The 19384-nt window shown below is 40.1% G+C and overlaps 4 protein-coding genes and 2 non-coding genes across 7 annotated transcripts; 1 reads left to right on the top strand and 5 right to left on the bottom strand.

Moving 5' to 3' along the window:
* Positions 1–992: 992 nt before the first annotated feature.
* On the bottom strand, positions 993–1083 carry LOC117127024. The gene has a single exon (XR_004449784.1). It is a non-coding gene; the product is annotated as a small nucleolar RNA snoR116 (small nucleolar RNA).
* A 52-nt stretch (positions 1084–1135) lies between these two features.
* On the bottom strand, positions 1136–1212 carry LOC117127026. The gene has a single exon (XR_004449786.1). It is a non-coding gene; the product is annotated as a small nucleolar RNA snoR117 (small nucleolar RNA).
* A 471-nt stretch (positions 1213–1683) lies between these two features.
* Positions 1684–4986, bottom strand: LOC103830479 (glyceraldehyde-3-phosphate dehydrogenase GAPCP1, chloroplastic). Its single transcript, XM_009106276.3, has 14 exons — positions 4607–4986; positions 4173–4249; positions 4007–4074; positions 3896–3934; positions 3703–3803; positions 3456–3568; positions 3265–3364; positions 3004–3150; positions 2832–2892; positions 2637–2734; positions 2420–2562; positions 2246–2329; positions 2069–2158; positions 1684–1983 (listed from the first exon to the last, which is right to left on the bottom strand). Exons 1-14 carry the CDS (start codon positions 4694–4696, stop codon positions 1929–1931), a joined length of 1266 nt encoding a protein of 421 aa, XP_009104524.1. The 5' UTR covers positions 4697–4986; the 3' UTR covers positions 1684–1928.
* Positions 4987–5435: 449 nt separating this feature from the next.
* Positions 5436–7934, bottom strand: LOC103830478 (phosphoglycerate kinase 3, cytosolic). The gene is made up of 5 exons (XM_009106275.3): positions 7748–7934; positions 7391–7607; positions 6230–6886; positions 5948–6106; positions 5436–5829 (listed from the first exon to the last, which is right to left on the bottom strand). The coding sequence occupies exons 2-5, from the start codon at positions 7583–7585 to the stop codon at positions 5635–5637; spliced, it is 1206 nt and encodes a 401-aa protein (XP_009104523.2). The 5' UTR covers positions 7586–7607; positions 7748–7934; the 3' UTR covers positions 5436–5634.
* Positions 7935–8062: 128 nt separating this feature from the next.
* LOC103830476 (ATP-dependent zinc metalloprotease FTSH 12, chloroplastic) lies at positions 8063–13245 on the top strand. Its single transcript, XM_009106271.3, has 19 exons — positions 8063–8687; positions 8761–8945; positions 9071–9297; positions 9385–9662; positions 9785–9862; positions 9944–10186; positions 10279–10419; positions 10507–10674; positions 10740–10852; positions 11001–11217; positions 11306–11377; positions 11460–11579; positions 11680–11796; positions 11893–12069; positions 12215–12334; positions 12429–12503; positions 12598–12705; positions 12779–12859; positions 12963–13245. Exons 1-19 carry the CDS (start codon positions 8259–8261, stop codon positions 13038–13040), a joined length of 3027 nt encoding a protein of 1008 aa, XP_009104519.1. The 5' UTR covers positions 8063–8258; the 3' UTR covers positions 13041–13245.
* Positions 13219–19000, bottom strand: LOC103830477. 2 transcript variants are annotated; one of them, XM_009106273.3, is made up of 9 exons: positions 18418–19000; positions 15123–18044; positions 14970–15041; positions 14731–14883; positions 14452–14615; positions 14221–14368; positions 14003–14125; positions 13663–13750; positions 13219–13583 (listed from the first exon to the last, which is right to left on the bottom strand). In XM_009106273.3, exons 2-9 carry the CDS (start codon positions 17907–17909, stop codon positions 13384–13386), a joined length of 3735 nt encoding a protein of 1244 aa, XP_009104521.1. In that variant the 5' UTR covers positions 17910–18044; positions 18418–19000; the 3' UTR covers positions 13219–13383. The 2 variants fall into 2 exon arrangements, with proteins under 2 accessions (XP_009104521.1, XP_009104520.1); XM_009106272.3 differs by having other exon boundaries at positions 18353–18993.
* Between the last annotated feature and the right edge of the window lie 384 nt (positions 19001–19384).

Here is a 19384-nt window from a genome sequence, read left to right as displayed (position 1 = left end):
TTTTCTTCACATACGTAGTAGGATAACAATATCTTTAGTGTATATACAAAAGCATTTGATATTTTGCAATTTTAATAACAAATAACAAAACTATTTTAAATTAAAATGTTATTACAGTACCAGTCAAACATGATAAAGCTTAGGGAATATTTCTTTCAATGTGCCGGAGTCCGTAACGAAAATTGAGGAACCAAAAAAAAGCCCACGGATCATACACTAGTAAATTTCGATTTATTATACTCTACTATACAATTAAAAACCAATGTCATGCTGCTAGTTTTGGTGTTACGATTGTCAACTTTTGAACTTTCGTTACTAATTATTCTACAATATGGAAGTAAGTTATTTGTCAAAATTGAATTCAACTGTAGTTCTTCATTACAATCCAACATCTTTAATATATGGGTTTCATCAACCAATGTTCAGGATTATGTTTACGTTTTCAAGTTCATGTTGTCTGTAGTCAAATGGTTCCATGGTTCAATGGTTCAAAGTCTTGGGAATAAATCGAGTCTTCAAGGCAAGTGCAAAGTTGTAAAACAGATACAATATTAATTTAGGGACAGAGATTTAGGAACATTGATCGTATTGGCCAAAACACACTTTGAAGCCAATAAAGAAATCTTTGAACCAAAGTCAATATCGGCAACGTACAGCGCTTTACCCACTATCAAGAAGTGAATCAGAGACTCTAAATTGTTGCCTTTAATGAGCAAACAAAAACCAAACACTACATATAATTTGAAACAAAAAGGTCAGAGGAATCATAGGTATGTAAGGCCTTTTGAATGCACATGAACTATTTAAACTAGATCCCGTACCAGAATATCAGCCACATTCAGTTTCGGCAACAAACAGCGCTTAATACATTATTGATAATAAAAAGTGCACCAGCGACTCTAAAATGTTGCCTTTCGGTTCAAAACACAACGACAAAACACTTTCAAAACAAAACAAGACAAAACAGAGCAGATCTCATCAAAAGCAAAACTAGGCTCAGGTTATAAAAAAAAAAGAAGTATGCATCAACGAGCTGTGAATCTCTCAAAGTTTGATGGTAATCTTTTCTCATCATCCTCGCCTAACATTAAAAGAACAAAACAATAGAATGTAACGTATATAATAAACAGATCCAAAGCCTCAGAACTTAGAGGATACAACTCATCAAGGAGAAATCTCAGATGGTACGGACAATCTCACACATCACAGGCTAGGAAATGCATAAAACATCATAAAGCTACAAGATCTAAAGGAGACAAGAAGTCAGTAAAAACGAATGAAGACTCTTGGTTGATGTATGAAACAATGGAAAAGGCGGCTTATATAGTGAATCTGCTAGGTTTACAAGAAACCCTAAACAAGTAGGTCAACATATGGGCCTCTAAAAATTTTCATAGCCAGACTCAAATACTTAAATGGACTGTAAATGATAGATAAACATGCAAAATTAATTGGGCCCTAAGTATATTCGAAATAGACTGCAATAACCCTTAACCTGGGGCCTGTAAGATGTAATTTGTAAAGCGCTTTCTTCTATAAACGTGGTAGAGTTACGCTCTTGGTTACTCGCCTACTCGGTTCGTTAATCAAATTTCAGTTTTTCATGTTTGAGAACTTCTTTGTTTTGATGTGAAGTGGTCAGTGATCTTATACCAAGGCAAAGCTAAACGATGCACTAAAGAAGCTCCCAAACAATTGTTGCTTATGCTACTGATAAAGCTAATCTTGGTAAAGTACAACAAATATCTTATTGAGTCGCATCGTTTTGTCTTTTAGACCAAATCCGTAGTTAAAGATACTGAAACAGAATCAAAAATAAGCAAGGCTCGTTATTCAAACTAAACCTCCTTAAAAGATATCGCAACTAATAGAACCCAAACCAATCCAAGTAGAAAGTCTCATGCTTGTGGAAGAACCGAGTTGTGTGTTTAGCGGCTGGCTGCTACCAAAGCCATGTGCTCTATAAGGTCAAGAACTCGGTTGCTGCAAGTAAAATTTGGGAGACTAACTGTAAGTGTTTGAGATCTAGTTGATATATCTGATTGAGATGAGAAGACGAGAACTGTACCTGTAACCCCATTCGTTGTCGTACCAAGAGACAAGTTTCACAAAGGACTTGCTCAATCCAATCCCGGCATTGGCGTCAAAGATACTTGACCTGTTATATAACAAAATCGAAATCACCACATTGGTCAGTTAACCACAAAGCAAGATTCAGATGGATAGAAAAGAAGAGAGGACCAACCTTGAATCACCCACGAAATCATTAGAGACGACATCTTCATCTGTATACCCGAGAATGCCTTTTAGAGGTCCTTCGGCGGCAAACCTGTTAGAGGTTTAACCAAAACCAGGAGGAGTTAGCACGAGTTGGACACTAAAACTCAGGAAAAGATAATACTGTGATGAGGAAGCATACTTGATGGCTGCTTTAACATCTTCATAAGAGGCGCCTTTCTCAAGTCGACAAGTTAAGTCCACAACGGAAACATTTGGTGTTGGTACACGGAATGCCATTCCCGTAAGTTTCCCGTTCAATTCTGGCAGAACTTTACCTACAGCCTGTTTCGATCATAAAAACCACGGCTCAGATATGGTTCCAGAATTAGGATAACTACATGGTTGTACACTGGTACCTTTGCAGCACCGGTTGAGCTAGGAATAATGTTCTGGCTAGCTCCCCGGCCTCCTCTCCAGTCCTTCATCGATGGTCCATCCACAGTCTTCTGAGTAGCTGAATATGGAAAGAAAAGATAACAAACACACATAGGTTAGTTTTATCAGGTTCGTAATGTACAGTTATGTACAGAAGGAGGGCAAGAGATGTAGACCAGTGGTTGCATGGACAGTTGTCATCAAGCCTTCAACTATACCAAATTCCTCATGCACCACCTGTCAAAAACAGTCAAGTTGGTGACCTTAGCGAGACTATTAGCAATGAATGATTTATTGTTTAAAAACAGGCACAAGCGAGGGAGAAGATAATGGTGCAACATTACCAACCTTAGCAAGAGGTGCAAGACAATTGGTGGTACAACTTGCATTGGAGACTATATCCATGTTGGGTTGGTATGTCTTCTCGTTTACCCCAACAACAAACATGGGTGCATCAGCTGAAGGGGCAGAAATTATCACTTTCTTTGCACCACCCTGCAAAACAAATGAAGTATCAAGCAAAAGCATATGCCATTTTAAAACAAGGGTTATTGGAATTAAATGTGATCACAAGTTAGGAGGCCAACGTATGTTTGTATGAAAATGCACCTTCAAATGGGATGCAGCCTTTGAGAGGGTGGTAAATACCCCTGAAGACTCAACGACGTAATCAGCTCCAAGATCAGCCCAAGGGATCTCAGCTGGATCTCTGAGAAAGAGTTACAAAAAGATGTTATGTTCTAAACTAGATAGCGTGTTATCTGATCTGCAGGAAACAACAAGCCATTTTGAAGCGATACCTCTTGCTGACAACATTAACCTTTTTCCCATTGATCTCCAAAGTAGAATCATCAATGACATTGATGGTTCCCTTGAAATTTCCATGAGTAGAATCATACCTCAACATGTAAGCCTATAAAAATAGGGGATAGAGGATTTAATATATGTTGAATTTTTGAAGGTTTTCTCAAACTATACCAGGCTAAAGCAAAAGCAAGAAAGCAACTCAGATGACGAAAAAATAGCGTTTGAAGATATAGCCGTTACCATGTACTTGGCATCAATGAAAGGGTCATTAACTGCTACAACCTCAATATCATCCCTGGATGTTGCAATGCGGAGGACCAACCTTCCAATCCGACCAAAACCTGTCGTAACCATTGAAAAAAGGAGCTTCTATAAGAAATGAAAAGGTTGGGGGCCCTTTAAACTGATGAATTGGGAGGCATCAATCACTTACCGTTGATCCCAACCTTAGTCTTTCCGGTGCTACTTGACCCTAATCAAAGAAAATCACCAATAAGCAGAAGCAACAAACAAATAAACCCAAGCAAGTTTTTTTCGTGCTTACTTTGAACTGCGGCTGGCACTTGAGTAGCAGTAGCCTTGATGGGCTGCACAGCTCTTGCATTGCATCTTCTGTACATTTAAACATATAAAAAAAAACACTCTTGAAAATTAAAAAAAAGCTGCAGTAAGACAATGACATGACTCGTTACAGAGTTTTGGCACAGAACTGTAAAGACGAAGATGGCCCAGTAGCAATCGCAGCACCAGAAAAGCTGCGGCTAAATCCAAGACTTGAAGAAGACACCTGAGTTTTTATGAGACAACAAAAAAAAAAAAAGATTCAAATCAAATTAAAACAACTAAAAATTCGAGTATATAACTTTTACATAGTTACCAGATAGATACTTGTTAAAATCTAAACTATCTGAGCTCACTAGACATACTGAAAGATCCAACAAATAAAATTTCCAAAAACCACAGGCCATTTCAACATACGAGAACGAAAGATCAAAAACGAGAGTAACGTCACCATTACGAAAGACAGATCAAAGCAGGACCTAAGCTAACGCAAAATCGAAAATCGAAAATCGAATCAGAATCGGAAACTAAACATAGATAAACTAGTATCATCAGTAAGATTCAAAAACGTCGTGACTCTAACCTTGGAATGATCACACGACGGCGACGAGAAAAAGTCAGCGCGAGTAGCAGCAGCGGCGGCGGCGGATCTGAGGAGAGAAGAGGAAGCCATTGGAGAAATGAAGAGATCTCTCGCCTGGACTGGTCAAAAAAAAAGCCCTAAACAACAACTTGGATGGCTTCTTGGAGTAGGTGTAGAGCCAAACCCCCCAAATATATAAATAAAAACGTGGAGAATCCAAATTGTTCGCAGTGTTTCCTCTTTTTTCCTTATTTAAAATTTAAACAAATGCACTCTTTTCGTCTACTCAACGGAGTGAATGATATTTTAATAGTATGTGCCAACGACTGACTTATACTGTGAAGAGACGACACTCTGTTGCTACTTAAAGTAATGGGTTGCGAATCTGGTGAGGCCCACCTTATTAAAAAACATATACAGATATGATTCGTCCGTCTCCTCTGATATTTGAAGATCTTTTGTCGTTTTAGCATTTGCTGACACGGTGTTGCCAAAAAAGGCCCTTTGGTGTTGCCGCCACGTCAGACGGATCTGGGCCGGGGTTTCCAACTCCCTTCACGTCGACTTTTCAAGGAAACTTTTCAAAACTGACAATGGACCATATATCTCAATCAAAAAACATTATAATATATCTGATAAAGAATGGAGAATCAAAAGAGGGAACAGAAAAACATTCATAACCATGCAATTTCTTTTTCTGATATGAAACAAACCCCAATTGATCACTGTCTTTGTCTCATTAGGGATTCATAAACCTGCATTATCCTACAGACAAGCTGTGTGTAATTAGGAGATTTCAGACATTCAGACAGCCAACGAAACAACGAGCTAAAGCAACTGATAATTGGTTGAAATCGGGAGGAGTTTACTAATCAGAGTTTCATCTCTTTTTATTAAAAAAAAGGCTCCAAACTATAAAAAGTCCCCAAAAGAGCCGAGAGCCGCATAGAGAACTCTCAAGCTACAAGAAAACCAGATGACTTGGTACATGTATAATAAACACAAGACAGATGAAACTTGGAAGATTCTCAAGCGTCGTCGAGAGCGAGGACTCCTGGGAGTGGCTTTCCCTCTAGAAGCTCCAAACTTGCACCTCCTCCTGTAGAGATGTGACTCATCTTGTCAGCCAAACCAACCTTCTCAACGGCAGCCACAGAGTCGCCTCCTCCTATGATTGTGGTCACTCCCTTTCCGCTCAGTTCCGCAAGCTGCTTGACTACAGCCTGGTGATGGAACAAGACAAGAGAGTTTTAAGTGATAAGTGTTGGTGGTAATGTGATTTGGGGCGATAAATGTTACTATGCGATGAATATACTGTAACAGTATAACAGTTGCTCGTACCTCAGTTCCAGCTGCAAACTTTTCAAATTCAAAAACTCCCATGGGACCATTCCAGATGATGGTCTTGGCTGTGTCCAGAGCTTCGCTGAATGTCTTGATGGAGTCTGGACCAATATCGAGTCCCATCCAACCATCTGGGATTGCAGTGGCTAGCACTATCTGCAAAGAGTTCACATGTGTCTCAGCTTTTCCAAGAATTAGATCAGACAATACAGTGTCTTTTATAACAGACTAAGATCAAACACACATGCTTTTTTTTGTTCAGACACAAACTGTTGTTACCTTGCTGTTAGCATCAGGAGCGAACTTGTCAGCAATAACCACATCGGTTGGGAGCAAAAGAGAGACACCTTTGGCTTTGGCCTTCTCCATGAGCGACCTGGCCAAGTCAAGCTTGTCCTCTTCCAAAAGGGAAGATCCAACCGCGTGTCCTTGCGCCTTGTAGAAAGTATAAATCATACCTCCACCAAGAAGAAGGATGTCAACGGTGGACAGGAGCGACTCAATGACACCAATCTTCGTCGAAACCTTTGAACCTCCAACAATGGCAGCAAAAGGCTTCTTGGGGTTTGCCACAGCTCCGACAAGGTAATCAAGTTCCTTCTGCATGAGGAAACCGGCGACAGAAGGCTTCAAGTATTTGGCAACTCCCTCGGTAGAAGCATGAGCTCTATGAGCAGTTCCGAAAGCATCGTTGACATAGACATCAGCAAGGGCAGCAAGTTTCTTTGCGAACTCAGGGTCGTTCTTCGCTTCTTCCTTGTAGAACCTCACATTCTCCAATAGAAGAACACCTCCTTCAGGTAGTCCTGCGACTAGTTTCTGGACTTCCTCACCAATAGAGTCATTTGCCATTACAACCTCAATCCCAAGAAGCTCAGACAACCTCGGCACAAGAGGCTTTAAGCTGAATTTAGGGGTAACACCTTTTGGACGACCCTGAAACATATAATTCATATCAGAGACATCCAACAGTTACAAAAAGGAACTCAGCGTAAGTAACAAGCACTGCTAAGACATAACATAACTGATTATCAATGTTTAAAGAGCAATTAGAAAAACATGCAAATGCAGCCGGCATCGTTTAAACAAATGATTCACACAAGCATCAACTATCATGTAATAAAACGAAGACATGTACATATACAGACTGAACAAGTAACAAAGCTCTGTAATAAAACCAAACGAGCTAATAAAACAGATCAGACCAAAACAGATAAGGTTGTGTATGAGGTGAAAAAAACAGATAACTGAATACCGATGTTCGAAGGAGAGCGACACTACTTAAACAAATGATTCACACAAGACATAAATTGTCATGTACGAATTCACACAAGACATAAACTGTCATGTACGAAAGCCACATCTACATATGTAACCGATCAAATAAACAAGCTCTGTAATAAAAAAAAACCAAACGAGCTAATAAAGGAGAAGACATACCAAGTGACTGCAGAGAACAACTCTAGATCCGTTTTCCATCAAGTACTTAACGGTAGGAACAGCGGCACGAATCCTGGTGTCATCAGTGATGTTAGAGTTATCATCCAAAGGAACGTTGAGATCAACCCTCACGAACACGCTCTTTCCCTTCAGATCAGCTTCCTTCAACGTTCCAACGCTTCTCTTCGTCGCCATAGTAGATGAACAGATGTAAACACTGCAAGGTGCACAACGCGACTATGAGATTGACCGAGAAACTAAACAAAAACGTCGAATAGGTGTAGAAAATATGGCGCCAATCTTAATCCAAAGCGATTTGATGAGAATCTAAGAGCACAAGCTAGAGAATATACTCACATGAGTTGACTGATGCTAAGAGAGGCAATCGAAGAAGAGATGTAGTGGCTGAGTTGGTGGAGACGAGACTGTGCATATAAAAGCAGCGTGGAGAACACCCAAAAAAATGGTGGGCCCGTGACGATTACGTTTTTAATTACGGTTTTGCCATTATCTCTTCCCTTAGGGTCCACGGCCGTCCACGTGTCATATATAATGGGCCTAGTCCACTCGTAACTAAATTTCTATATATTGGGCTAAAAGATATTATTGGACCTTAACAGGGCTCGAGCCTGTTTTAGTTTTAGCATCATCTTCCCCTTCTTTCGAACTAAACACAGAGTGTTAGTAGATAAGTGTTAGTAGATAAACCTTCCTTACCGGAAGAGAAGCGCAGGTCTTGCCGGAGATACGAGACTGTGCCTTGTTTCCTTCCCTTGTTTCAGCAGATAGAGAGAGAGAAAGAGCTCGTTAACCGGGGAAATCCCCAAATGTTTCTGGTTTTGCTCAATTGAACTTGAGATTTCTTTCAATGGATATTGCGATTCCGTATAAACCGAACCCTCTTATCTCTTCGCCGACGAACTTGCTCAAAAGACCTAAAAGTTCCGGTCTTGTTCGGTTTCCCGCAAAGTATGGACACCGAGTTACAAGGAAAAATCCGATCTTTCGTGTATACGCGTCTGAAAGTAGTAATGGGTCTTCGTCTAATAACGGTGGAGGGTTCTCATGGTTGAGGTTGACGCTGTCTCTTCGTCTTGGCGTGGAGCGGATTGGGGAGAAGATTGGAGAGTCTGTGAAGAAGGAAACTGGGTTTGACCCGGAAGAAGCAGGTGCGAGAGTGGATGAGTATGTGGGTCGTGTTAAGGCTAGCGTGAAGAAGGGCCAGGGCGAGTTGACTCGCTTTAGGACTGAGATAGTGCCATCTTTTATTGATTGGAACAAGTGGGAACACTGGAAGGTAAGCTGTTCAGCATTTTAATCTCTAAGTACTTCCTGTAGTTTCTTAACGAGAGAAGATGTTTTTGTAACAGGACATCAAGAATTGGGACGGTAGACGAGTTGCTGCATTGATGATATATGCTTTTGCGGTGTTGTTTTCTTGTCAAAGAGTTTATGTTGCCGTCCAAGCTCCCCGTATAGAACGAGAAAGAAGAGAGTTAACTGAGTCTTTTATGGAGGCTTTGATCCCTGAGCCATCTCCTGACAATATAGATAAGTGCGTGCTTCCTAATCCTCAGTTTCCATTTGTAAATTCAAGAGTGGGAAGAGTAAAGTATATTGTGTTTAGTGGAGGACTTGCTAGGATGTCTGTGTACTGATATTTTTTTCCTAGCGTTGCAGGTTTAAGAGAAATATGTGGAGGAAGACAACACCTAAAGGCTTGAAACTAAAAAGGTTCATTGAAGCGCCTGATGGAACACTTGTCCACGATACTTCCTATGTTGGAGAAAATGCATGGGATGATGATCTGGAGTCAACAGAGGGATCTCTCAAAAAAATCATTGACAGAAATGCGAGGATTCAGACAGAGGCAAAGAAGAAACTAAGCCGTGATTTGGGTGTCTCTGGTTAGTGCATATACATTTTTAGACGGAGGCATTGGTAACCTTGATTTTGACCATCTAACCTCTGTTTGTTGTATCTTTGTATGGTAGGTGAAGTTGGAGGCAGTGTAGGTACATGGCAGGAAAGGCTTGCAACCTGGAAGGAAATGTTGGAAAGAGAAAAATTATCAGAGCAGTTAAACTCGTCAAGGGCCAAGTATGTTGTTGAATTTGATATGAAAGAGGTGGAGAAAAGTCTTCGCAAAGATGTTGTTGAAAAGACCTCTGAAACTGAGGGAACAAGAGCTCTCTGGATATCAAAGAGATGGTGGCGTTATCGCCCTAAGCTTCCTTATACCTATTTTCTTCAGAAGCTTGATTCTTCGGAGGTATAACTCTAACCTCTACTCTTGCTCAGATTTGGGATTGTGAGCGGTATAGGATGATATATCTTTTTACTTCTTTGTTCTTGAGCTTATGTTGATATCACTGTGTGTGTGTGTTTTAACAGGTTGCAGCTGTTGTCTTCACGGAAGATCTAAAGAGACTGTATGTGACAATGAAAGAAGGTTTCCCTCTAGAATATATTGTAAGTAAAAAAAAAACACATAACTGCATGTATTAAAACTGAAGGATGTACATTCACCATTTCTTATTATTCATTTTCTAGGTTGACATTCCATTAGATCCATACTTGTTTGAGACTATTTCTAACTCCGGAGTTGAGGTGGATCTCCTTCAGAAAAGGCAGATCCACTACTTCATGAAAGTGTTCATTGCACTTCTGCCTGGGATACTAATTCTATGGTTTATAAGAGAATCCGCCATGCTTCTCCTCATCACATCAAAGCGGTTTCTATACAAGAAGTATAATCAGCTGTTTGATATGGCTTATGCGGAAAATTTTATACTGGTAATCATCATAACCTTTTTGCTTCGTTGATGTATGGCCTTCTTCAAACATGTTCACACTTCTATTGATAAGTTCTTCTAATTTTCATCCAGCCGGTTGGAGATGTCAGTGAGACAAAATCAATGTACAAGGAAGTGGTACTAGGCGGTGATGTTTGGGATCTTCTTGATGAGCTAATGATCTACATGGGAAACCCAATGCAATACTATGAAAAAGATGTTCCCTTTGTCAGGGTAAAATACAGCTTGACCCACACTGGCATGTGATTAATGGTTTGATCTAGGCTCAAATTCTCATTCTGTTTTTGGGTTTTGAGTCAGGGTGTGCTTCTTTCTGGACCTCCTGGGACAGGGAAAACACTTTTTGCGCGAACACTGGCAAAGGAAAGTGGACTACCATTTGTGTTTGCGTCTGGTGCGGAGTTCACAGACAGTGAAAAAAGTGGTGCCGCAAAGATCAATGAGATGTTTTCAGTGGCGAGACGAAATGTAAGCCCTCATTTGCTATATACTCACACGATAATTGTGGATCTGATTTTATATATTATCTCCAGGCACCTGCATTTGTGTTTGTGGATGAAATTGATGCTATTGCTGGTAGACATGCTAGGAAAGATCCAAGGAGACGAGCAACGTTTGAAGCTTTAATTGCACAGCTCGATGGAGAGTAAGACCCTGCACTTGTTCTGAGATGGATGTTATTTGTTTTCTAGATTTATCTGACATTTGATTTTTGATTCCGTGTTCCTTCCTCTCTATGAGGTTTATGGCATATGCATTAAGGTTCTCATGTCTTTAAATTGTACCACACGCAGGAAGGAAAAGACAGGTATTGATAGGTTTTCATTGAGACAAGCTGTGATATTTATCTGCGCTACCAATAGACCTGATGAACTCGACCTTGAGTTTGTCCGCTCTGGACGTATTGACCGTCGGCTGTATATTGGTTTGCCTGATGCAAAGCAAAGGGTGCAAATATTTGGAGTTCACAGCGCCGGGAAGAACCTTGCTGAAGATATAGACTTTGGGAAGGCAAGCACTTTTTTCCTACTAATTTGTAATCTTGATAGATAGGTGTTTGCTCACTCATAAATACTCTTCCCCTCTTTTCTACCTGTAGCTTGTTTTCCGGACAGTTGGGTTCTCTGGGGCAGATATCCGGAACCTTGTTAATGAAGCAGCTATAATGTCGGTATGTGATATTCGTGTCTGTATCTCAATTTCCCGACAGAAGTATGCAATACTTAGAGAAGGATCCTAACTCAAATTCTCAGGTGAGGAAGGGACGTTCGTCTATATATCAGCAAGACATTGTTGATGTGTTAGATAAACAATTGCTCGAGGGTATGGGTGTACTTCTTACAGAGGAAGAGCAACAGAAATGTGAACAAAGTGTTCGTATCGACATCCTTCGTACTATTTATCTCAAATCATACTATACCATAGAGCTAGAAGGTCCTTAGTCCTTACTATTGGATTTTGATGTAACACTAGGTATCTTATGAGAAGAAGAGACTTCTGGCTGTTCATGAGGCTGGTCATATAGTGTTGGCTCATTTGTTTCCTCGGTTTGACTGGCATGCATTTTCTCAGCTCCTTCCTGGTGGCAAGGTACGTTTCAAAACCTCTTTGTTCAGTTATTATAAATTGTTGTCAACGCAGTGTTAGAATGGATTGAATCAACAGCTCTTCTCTTGAATTTTACAGGAAACTGCTGTTTCAGTGTTCTATCCACGCGAAGACATGGTGGACCAAGGTTATACAACATTTGGTTATATGAAGATGCAAATGGTGGTAGCTCATGGTGGACGCTGTGCTGAACGTGTGGTTTTTGGTGATGATGTCAGTGATGGAGGAAAAGATGACTTGGAGAAGATAACAAAAGTAAGTTCAGTTATATCTTCTTATGTCTTCTGATTAAATCATTAACTCTGTAGCAAATAACGTCTATGTAACTGAACATATCTTCAAAGTTGTGGTGTAAATTTTAGTCCATATTTTAAATATGAATCTGATATTTTGTTTCCAGATTGCCAGGGAAATGGTGATTAGCCCCCAAAATACAAAATTGGGTCTCACTCAACTGGTAAAAAAGATTGGAATGGTGGATTTACCAGATAATCCAGACGGCGAGCTGATTAAATACAGAGTATATCCATTCATCACAGACTAGTACTTTCCCATTTGCATTGACATTCGCACTAGTTCATAGTTTTTTTACTCTGCTTCATGATAAATTTCAGTGGGACCATCCTCATGTAATGCCGGCAGATATGTCTATTGAAGTATCCGAGCTATTCACCCGCGAGTTGACAAGGGTACTTACTCTTTATTTTGACTCAGCATACCAAATCTTATTCATTGTCTCCCATGTGTGGCAAAAAGCTTGAAATATATAATGGTTGGTGACAGTACATTGAGGAAACTGAAGAACTTGCGATGAATGCTCTGAGAGCAAACAGACACATTCTGGATTTGATCACAGGAGAGTTGCTGGAACGATCAAGGATAACTGGATTGGTATGAAAGTGAATTTAATATTATTCTGTACACAGACACTCTCAGACTAAGAAGTTTGTCTTTCATATTTTAGGAAGTTGAAGAGATAATGAAGAGTCTTTCTCCTTTAATGTTTGAGGATTTTGTGAAACCATTCCAGATAAACGCAGACGAAGTAAGCTCATTGTTTATTTATAAACTTCTAGATTCCAAATGAAGTCTAGAAACGTAATCTGACATCAATGTTGATAATTTGGAAAAAAAAAAACACATTTCAGGAGGAACCTTTGCCTCACAAGGATCGAGTGAGCTATCAGCCAATTGATTTACGTCCTGCACCACTCCACAGATGCTAGAAGAAGCTTTTACTCTTCTCCTGTCACCACAAAGATGGCCCTCTCATAAACCAAATTGTCCAAACATATAGAGAGCATTTAGCAAAGTTTTGTACTCTGCTTCTGTCTGTATCTGATACTATTGTAATATGGTTACTGGTGAAGTTAAACAGTGGTGTATTAAACAGAGACAAAACAATGATATAAATTTATTTTTCATTTTTTTCTAGTTTTTTTTTTCAAAGATATCAAAGGAGTCAAGAAATCTCTCTCCTCAAACACTGAAGTATATAAAGTGAAGAAAAAAATACAAAGAATTGTAAACTTCACTTTTTCACTGCACATAATGGAAAGAAGGGTTCTCTCATCTGGAAGCTCTATGAGTTGGTGGCTTGGATTGTGTCGAAGTCGCTGCAGATGACATCACTCGTAAGCGACCAGCTACCTCTGTGAAAGATGGTCTTGCCGTTGGGTTTGGCGCCCAACACTCTTCCATTAGTGTTCTCCATTCATCGTCACAGAAGGCTGGTATGGTTGGCCTCAGTGTGTTGTTCACTATCCCACCTGCATTTTTCACAATCAAAGTCATCATCCATTCAAATCTCATTCCGAACATGAATGAAAAAGTGAACAGGCATGGCACCTATTATGGCCCCATAGTGCATATTAGCATATGGTTCCTCTCCGGTCAGAATCTCCCACAGAACAATACCAAAAGAGAAAACATCAACCTGCGGGTAAAAAGACAACAAAGTGAAGGATTAAACATTTAAACCCTATCATAGATCTCATAGGTTGTTTGCATTCTCAGTCAGAATATACTGTGACGCCATGTATTAGCATAAGATCCTCTTCTCAAGAAACAAAACATATATACTCTATATCTCAAATAATTCTTAAACGGGAAAATAAGCGACTCATGATTCTTGAAGTCAAAGTAGCTATGGATATTCACTGGCATTATATATCAAGCATGTTTTTACCTTTTCTGAAACTTTGCTGCTGCTCCCATTGAGAAGCTCTGGTGCCATCCAAGGTAAGGTTCCACGTACACCACCAGATACCAATGTATTTCTCTTGATTTTTGACAAACCAAAGTCACCAACCTAAGGTGAATTAGCATGTTATTAATCTGATTTGTTGTAACGTCATCTTAAAAACATGAAAATTTCTACAGAAGGCTCCACCCAAATCGTGTTACCTTGCAGATTGGACGAGAAGGATCTTTCAAGTTCACAAGTAGATTGTCACATTTCAAATCGAAGTGAACAATATTTTTGGAGTGCAAATATTCCATTCCAAACGCAGCATCCATGGCAATGATTAGTCTCTTACGACGATCAAGATGCCTGGTCATGTAAATAAAAGAGAAAAGTGCATAAGTTAAATGAACATAAACTATTATCAAAAGACCTAATATGAAGAACTTTACCTGTCTCTGCGGACCAGAACATGCCTTAGAGAACCATCAACCATGTACTCTGTCACGGTCGCCAATGTCCCCCCAGGCCCGTCTTTCACAACACCATAAAATGCTACCACATTCGGGTGATGGAGTTTTGAAAGAATATCAGCCTCTCCCCAGAATTCACCAGTCTGCAAAAAAATCAGTTATACATTAACCAGAGTAATGTGGAAAATAACATTTGCCATGAATTGTAGGCATGGCCAGAAGAAAAATGCATAACGAAATGATTTGCAAACAACTCACCAATCTCTCTTGCTCTGATGACCGCCCAGCAAAGCAGTTCTTCTTGATCCTCTTGATAGCGACATCTGATCCTCTCCATTTTCCATGGTACACCGTTCCAAAAGTACCAGAACCAAGCTCTTTCAACTCCTCAAGATCTTCATTCTTAATGATCTGATGATATTTAAGAGTTTATTATAAAATACGTAAATAAAACATCAAAACAACTTAGTAGAAGCACAGGGGGGGATAGATAATACCTGCAAGCCATCGTAGTCAGACTCTGATCCAAGTGGAGGAACCGCAGCATGCCTTGTTTCTGTCTTTTCATCCTAGAAGTTCCATCCTCATTAGTAAAACTTGTGGTTTTGGGGATTATAAAATAAGATAAAAATGCTGTTACTAACTCGTACCTTTGGTTCAGAATCTGGCAACCTCAGGTTCTCCACCATAGCACCAAATTCTTCGCTCTCTGTGACCTTCATCTGATCATCCTCCGGAGTAGGGAGAATAGTGCTAGTGCCACCACCGTTCCTTTCAGAAAAACCATCCCCATAATCTCGACCTAAAGTCAACTGAGGATCCTCAAGGTTTGTTGAAATACCATCTCTACTCAATGGCGGGATGTGATGCAATCTGGAGCTCTCTCCACCATCTTTAATGTCAGATGGAAAGTGAGAATCAGCTTGGTCAATACTCGCAACATCTCTTTCGATAAACTGTTGTTCAGCCAGCTGCTGAAAATACGACCAATTTTTAGGATCATGATTCTGCACATTCATGCTAACAGCAGCTCCATCGTGAGGATATGGATGGACAGACGATGTATCCTCTGAGATTGCTTTTGAAAATATTTCAGAAAGGAAGTCACGAGGAAACCGGTCATTGATATCTATCAGAATGTCTCCCTGTAGAGAATCAGAACGGCGAGTGGAAGCTTGCTCTTCAGGGATAACATGGCTCGAGTTGGAAACATCAATCTCAGTACCTGTCCCATTGACTATTCTGTTCTTGTTTGCATCATCAGAATTTGCGATTTTACGCAGGTGCTCGGAGTCCAACGTATCATTTCCAAAGACTGCTTCAACATTTTTATGCTTCTGGTGGGCAGCATCACCATTAACAGTTTGGGAATCTTCATGCGACTTTCCAACTGCTTCTTTTGCTCCATCTTGCTGTGCATTGCTCGTTTGTGACTGAGACATTAGGAACTGAGAGCCTAGAGAGTCATCAGATTTCGACAAACGATTTAGCAGTTCTAACTGTTCACGAGGTATTCTCTCTGAGCGATACACCCTCGGTGGGGGCTGCACAGGCTCCGGATAGTTCAGATCAATTAGATTTGACTCAGAGTCGTTATGAAGAGGACCACAGGCACCACTTGAAGTTGAAAGCTGATCTTCACTACCAGATGGAGGAACCTGCCCAGCAATGACAGCATCACGGTAAGTAGCAGGCTTTGGAGAAGCATTCTGCCGTGTGTCTCCTCGAGGGGGAAGCAAATGTGCCTCCTGGCTAGGTGTAGTTGTTGCTGCTGACACCTCCCGAACATGATTGTGATTCTTCACCTCAACATCATCTAACTGAGGAGGACTCTGGTGATCCTTTGCCAAAGTTTTACGGTTTTCAGCTTCAGCATGCTCATGAACTTTCGTATCAGGTGATACCTTTTGCTCCTCTACTATGGCTTGCGTGCTTTGTGGTGTAGTGCCAGGGTACAAATACCCTTCAGGCCAGCCACTTTGCTGATTGGCATGCCCTTGGAATGGTATAGAACCGGTAGTTTCTGTGACAGCGGAGTAGTTAGAATTGTGAGCATACAAAGGAAACCGCTCTCTTTCTCCATGCTGAACCACATGCCCGTAATACGGAGGGAACATTCCATAGGAGCTGGCAGACCCTGGTGTGATGGATTGTGGATACTGAAAAGAAGAGTCTGGAGTTATAGATTGGGGATACTGAAATGAGGAGTCTGGAGTTATAGATTGGGGATACTGAATAGAGGAACTATGGGGAATGGACTGAGAATAATGAAGAGCAGAACTTGGCGGGACAGGTTGCTGCAACTGATATGCAGGACTGGGTGGAATAGATTGAGAATAATGAAGCGTTGAGCTTGGTGGAATAGACTCGGACTGTTGACCAGAGGATTGTTGGAAGCCATTCGCCATCAGCTGCGGTGCGCTAACTCCAACAACATCTCCATTAATGTTATTGACACCCTCCGTGTTCCGCACATCAAGCTCAGCTAAGTTGTTTGCTGAAGAGATATCTCGCCCATTAAGGATTGAGTTCCTTCCTAATCCAATGTCCATACCATTCACAGCTACAACATACTGAAACTCAGAGTCACCATCATTTCTATTAACCCCCAAAAGAGCATCATCATCCAGATCGTTGATAGAGAAGAGAAACATCCTAAGCTTTTGAGAGCCCCCACGGTTTTCCATCTCATGATACTCTTCAAACATATTCTGGAGATCCTCTTCACTCGATACAGACACCAACGCATCAAGATCTTCACCAGGAAGCTGGTACTTGACAACATGAGTTTGGTAATAGATCTCAAGGATCTTTTGCTTAAGAGCCAGCCAAGATATGTCCTTCCTCACGGAAATAATGTGCGTCTCACCTCCAACGTACCTAAGCTTCGAATCACCTGGGCGTGGAAGTATCTTCCCACCAAAGCTGCAAAGAATCTTCACCTTCGCTGTTACACTACCAGAGGCTGAAGAAGCTGCGTACCCATTTAAATTTCCTAGACTTCTATCCTTACTAATCGAACCTTGCGGCGCTGACTGGACATGACCAAGCTTATTATCAAACTCGTGAAGCGGAGGGTTTGTTCTGTCGTAATCCCTCAAGCCATTCTCCGCAACGCTGAGCCTGGAGACATCTGAAGCACAGTCTGATCCTGCGTGACTTATCCCTAGCAAACCTCTAAGCTCCATATAACCTGTAGTATTGTTGTGATTCATGTCTCCAGCTCCATTGGGGTTGGAAGATCTCTGAGGAATCACCCGTTCACGCATGAACTCGAGAGAAAACTCCTCCCCTGTCTGTATAGAGTAGTTATGCACAGGTTTAACATCAGAAGCGTTTGGATTGAGAGGTAGAAAACGAGCACTCGCTTGATCAGGTACAAAGGGTTGAGGAACAGTCTCGTATCCAGGCTGCTGCTGATGTCTAGGTTTATCCATTACAAACAACACAATCCCCCGACTTGATCTAACTGAAACACGAATCTAACATGGCTGAATACTACAGAAACTACTTAAAAAGACAGAAGAGTGATTCAGTGCTCCTCTTCAAGATCGATGCTGGCGATAATTAAGCTGCAATCAAAGAAATGAGGGTTTAGTCACACTCACATGATGGCAAGATCGAAAGGTATAACAGGAGACAAAATAGGCATTTTGAATGTTCTAGAAACACCTATGTGAAGTATCGAATCAAAATCTCTAAAAACAAGATTTCTCCATGATTGCTAAGCAGATATTCGATTGCGAACTAACCAAACCGTTACACCTAAATCAGCTGATTCAAGCAAACATCACAACTCTACAGAATAGCTTGAAGAAAACTAAAAAAAAAAAAATCTAATGCTTGAGTAAAGCTCGAACAAGAAAGAACAGAACAGTACCAAAGCAAAATCTTATCGTGCGTAACCACTAGAGATTAAGCTTTAGAAAAGACTGAGAGGATAACCAGAAAGAATAAATTTTACTGGAAGATATCGTCTCTCTCTCTCTCTTGGCTCCTGTTTCATCAGAGTACCAAAGCCAAAGGATGATGAACAGATTAATACAACAAAAACCCTACGTTTTAATTTAAAAATCAATAAAACCAATTTGACGTCGTCTACCAAAAAAAGTAATTAGTTTGTGAATCTTATAATTTAAGAAAAAAAAACAGAAAATCCAAATCTGGTCAAAATGATTTAAAATTGTGAAAGTACCCTCACAAGTTTCAGAAATTACTAATTTGTTCGTTTAGTTGACCTTCTTGAATCTCAGATTGAGCCTGGGACGGTCGGACCTTTATTAATCTTGTATATGTACTATAGTTTGCATTAAATACCAATCTCCTAAATCAGCAGAGATCATATAAAGAACATGGCTAAGATTCAAAATCACTATTGGCAACAACATAAAAAAAGGTTGACTTTTAACATGAAAGAATCATTTTAACTCCTTTCTCATCTCATTCCAAAGTAATTATAAAGTAATAACGTTTTGTTGATTCCATAATATTAACATTCCAAAACACTTCATACTACAATATATATTAACAGAAAAGGTAACTCTTAAATGGTTATTTTATTAGAGGCTTTGTGGTGGACACTTCAACTTCAAAACTCAAAAGCGCCTTATGCCAATGTGGGGCGGCAATGATTGGGCCCATCATATATATAACAAACTCTGGTCGGTTCACCGTGTATTTTGTTTTGAATGCTAAAAATGTTTCTTTTAGAACCTGGAAGAAGTCTCATGAGAAAATAAATATAGGTTTGGTTGACAAAAAAATGTGACAAAAAAAAGTTTGGTTGACAATCAAAACAAATATATATGTATGTACAGGGTGTATGTATATATATCTTGCATCTGAACTCGATTCTTATTGCATTTTTTGAGAAAATTATAAATATATGTCTTACTTTTTTGAATATTAATGG

This window comes from Brassica rapa, chromosome A07, assembly GCF_000309985.2.
Source record: "Brassica rapa cultivar Chiifu-401-42 chromosome A07, CAAS_Brap_v3.01, whole genome shotgun sequence".
NCBI classification, from domain to species: Eukaryota; Viridiplantae; Streptophyta; class Magnoliopsida; order Brassicales; family Brassicaceae; genus Brassica; species Brassica rapa.
Note: the sequence above shows the minus strand (reverse complement) of the source record. Positions and strands in the feature narration are given on the sequence as shown.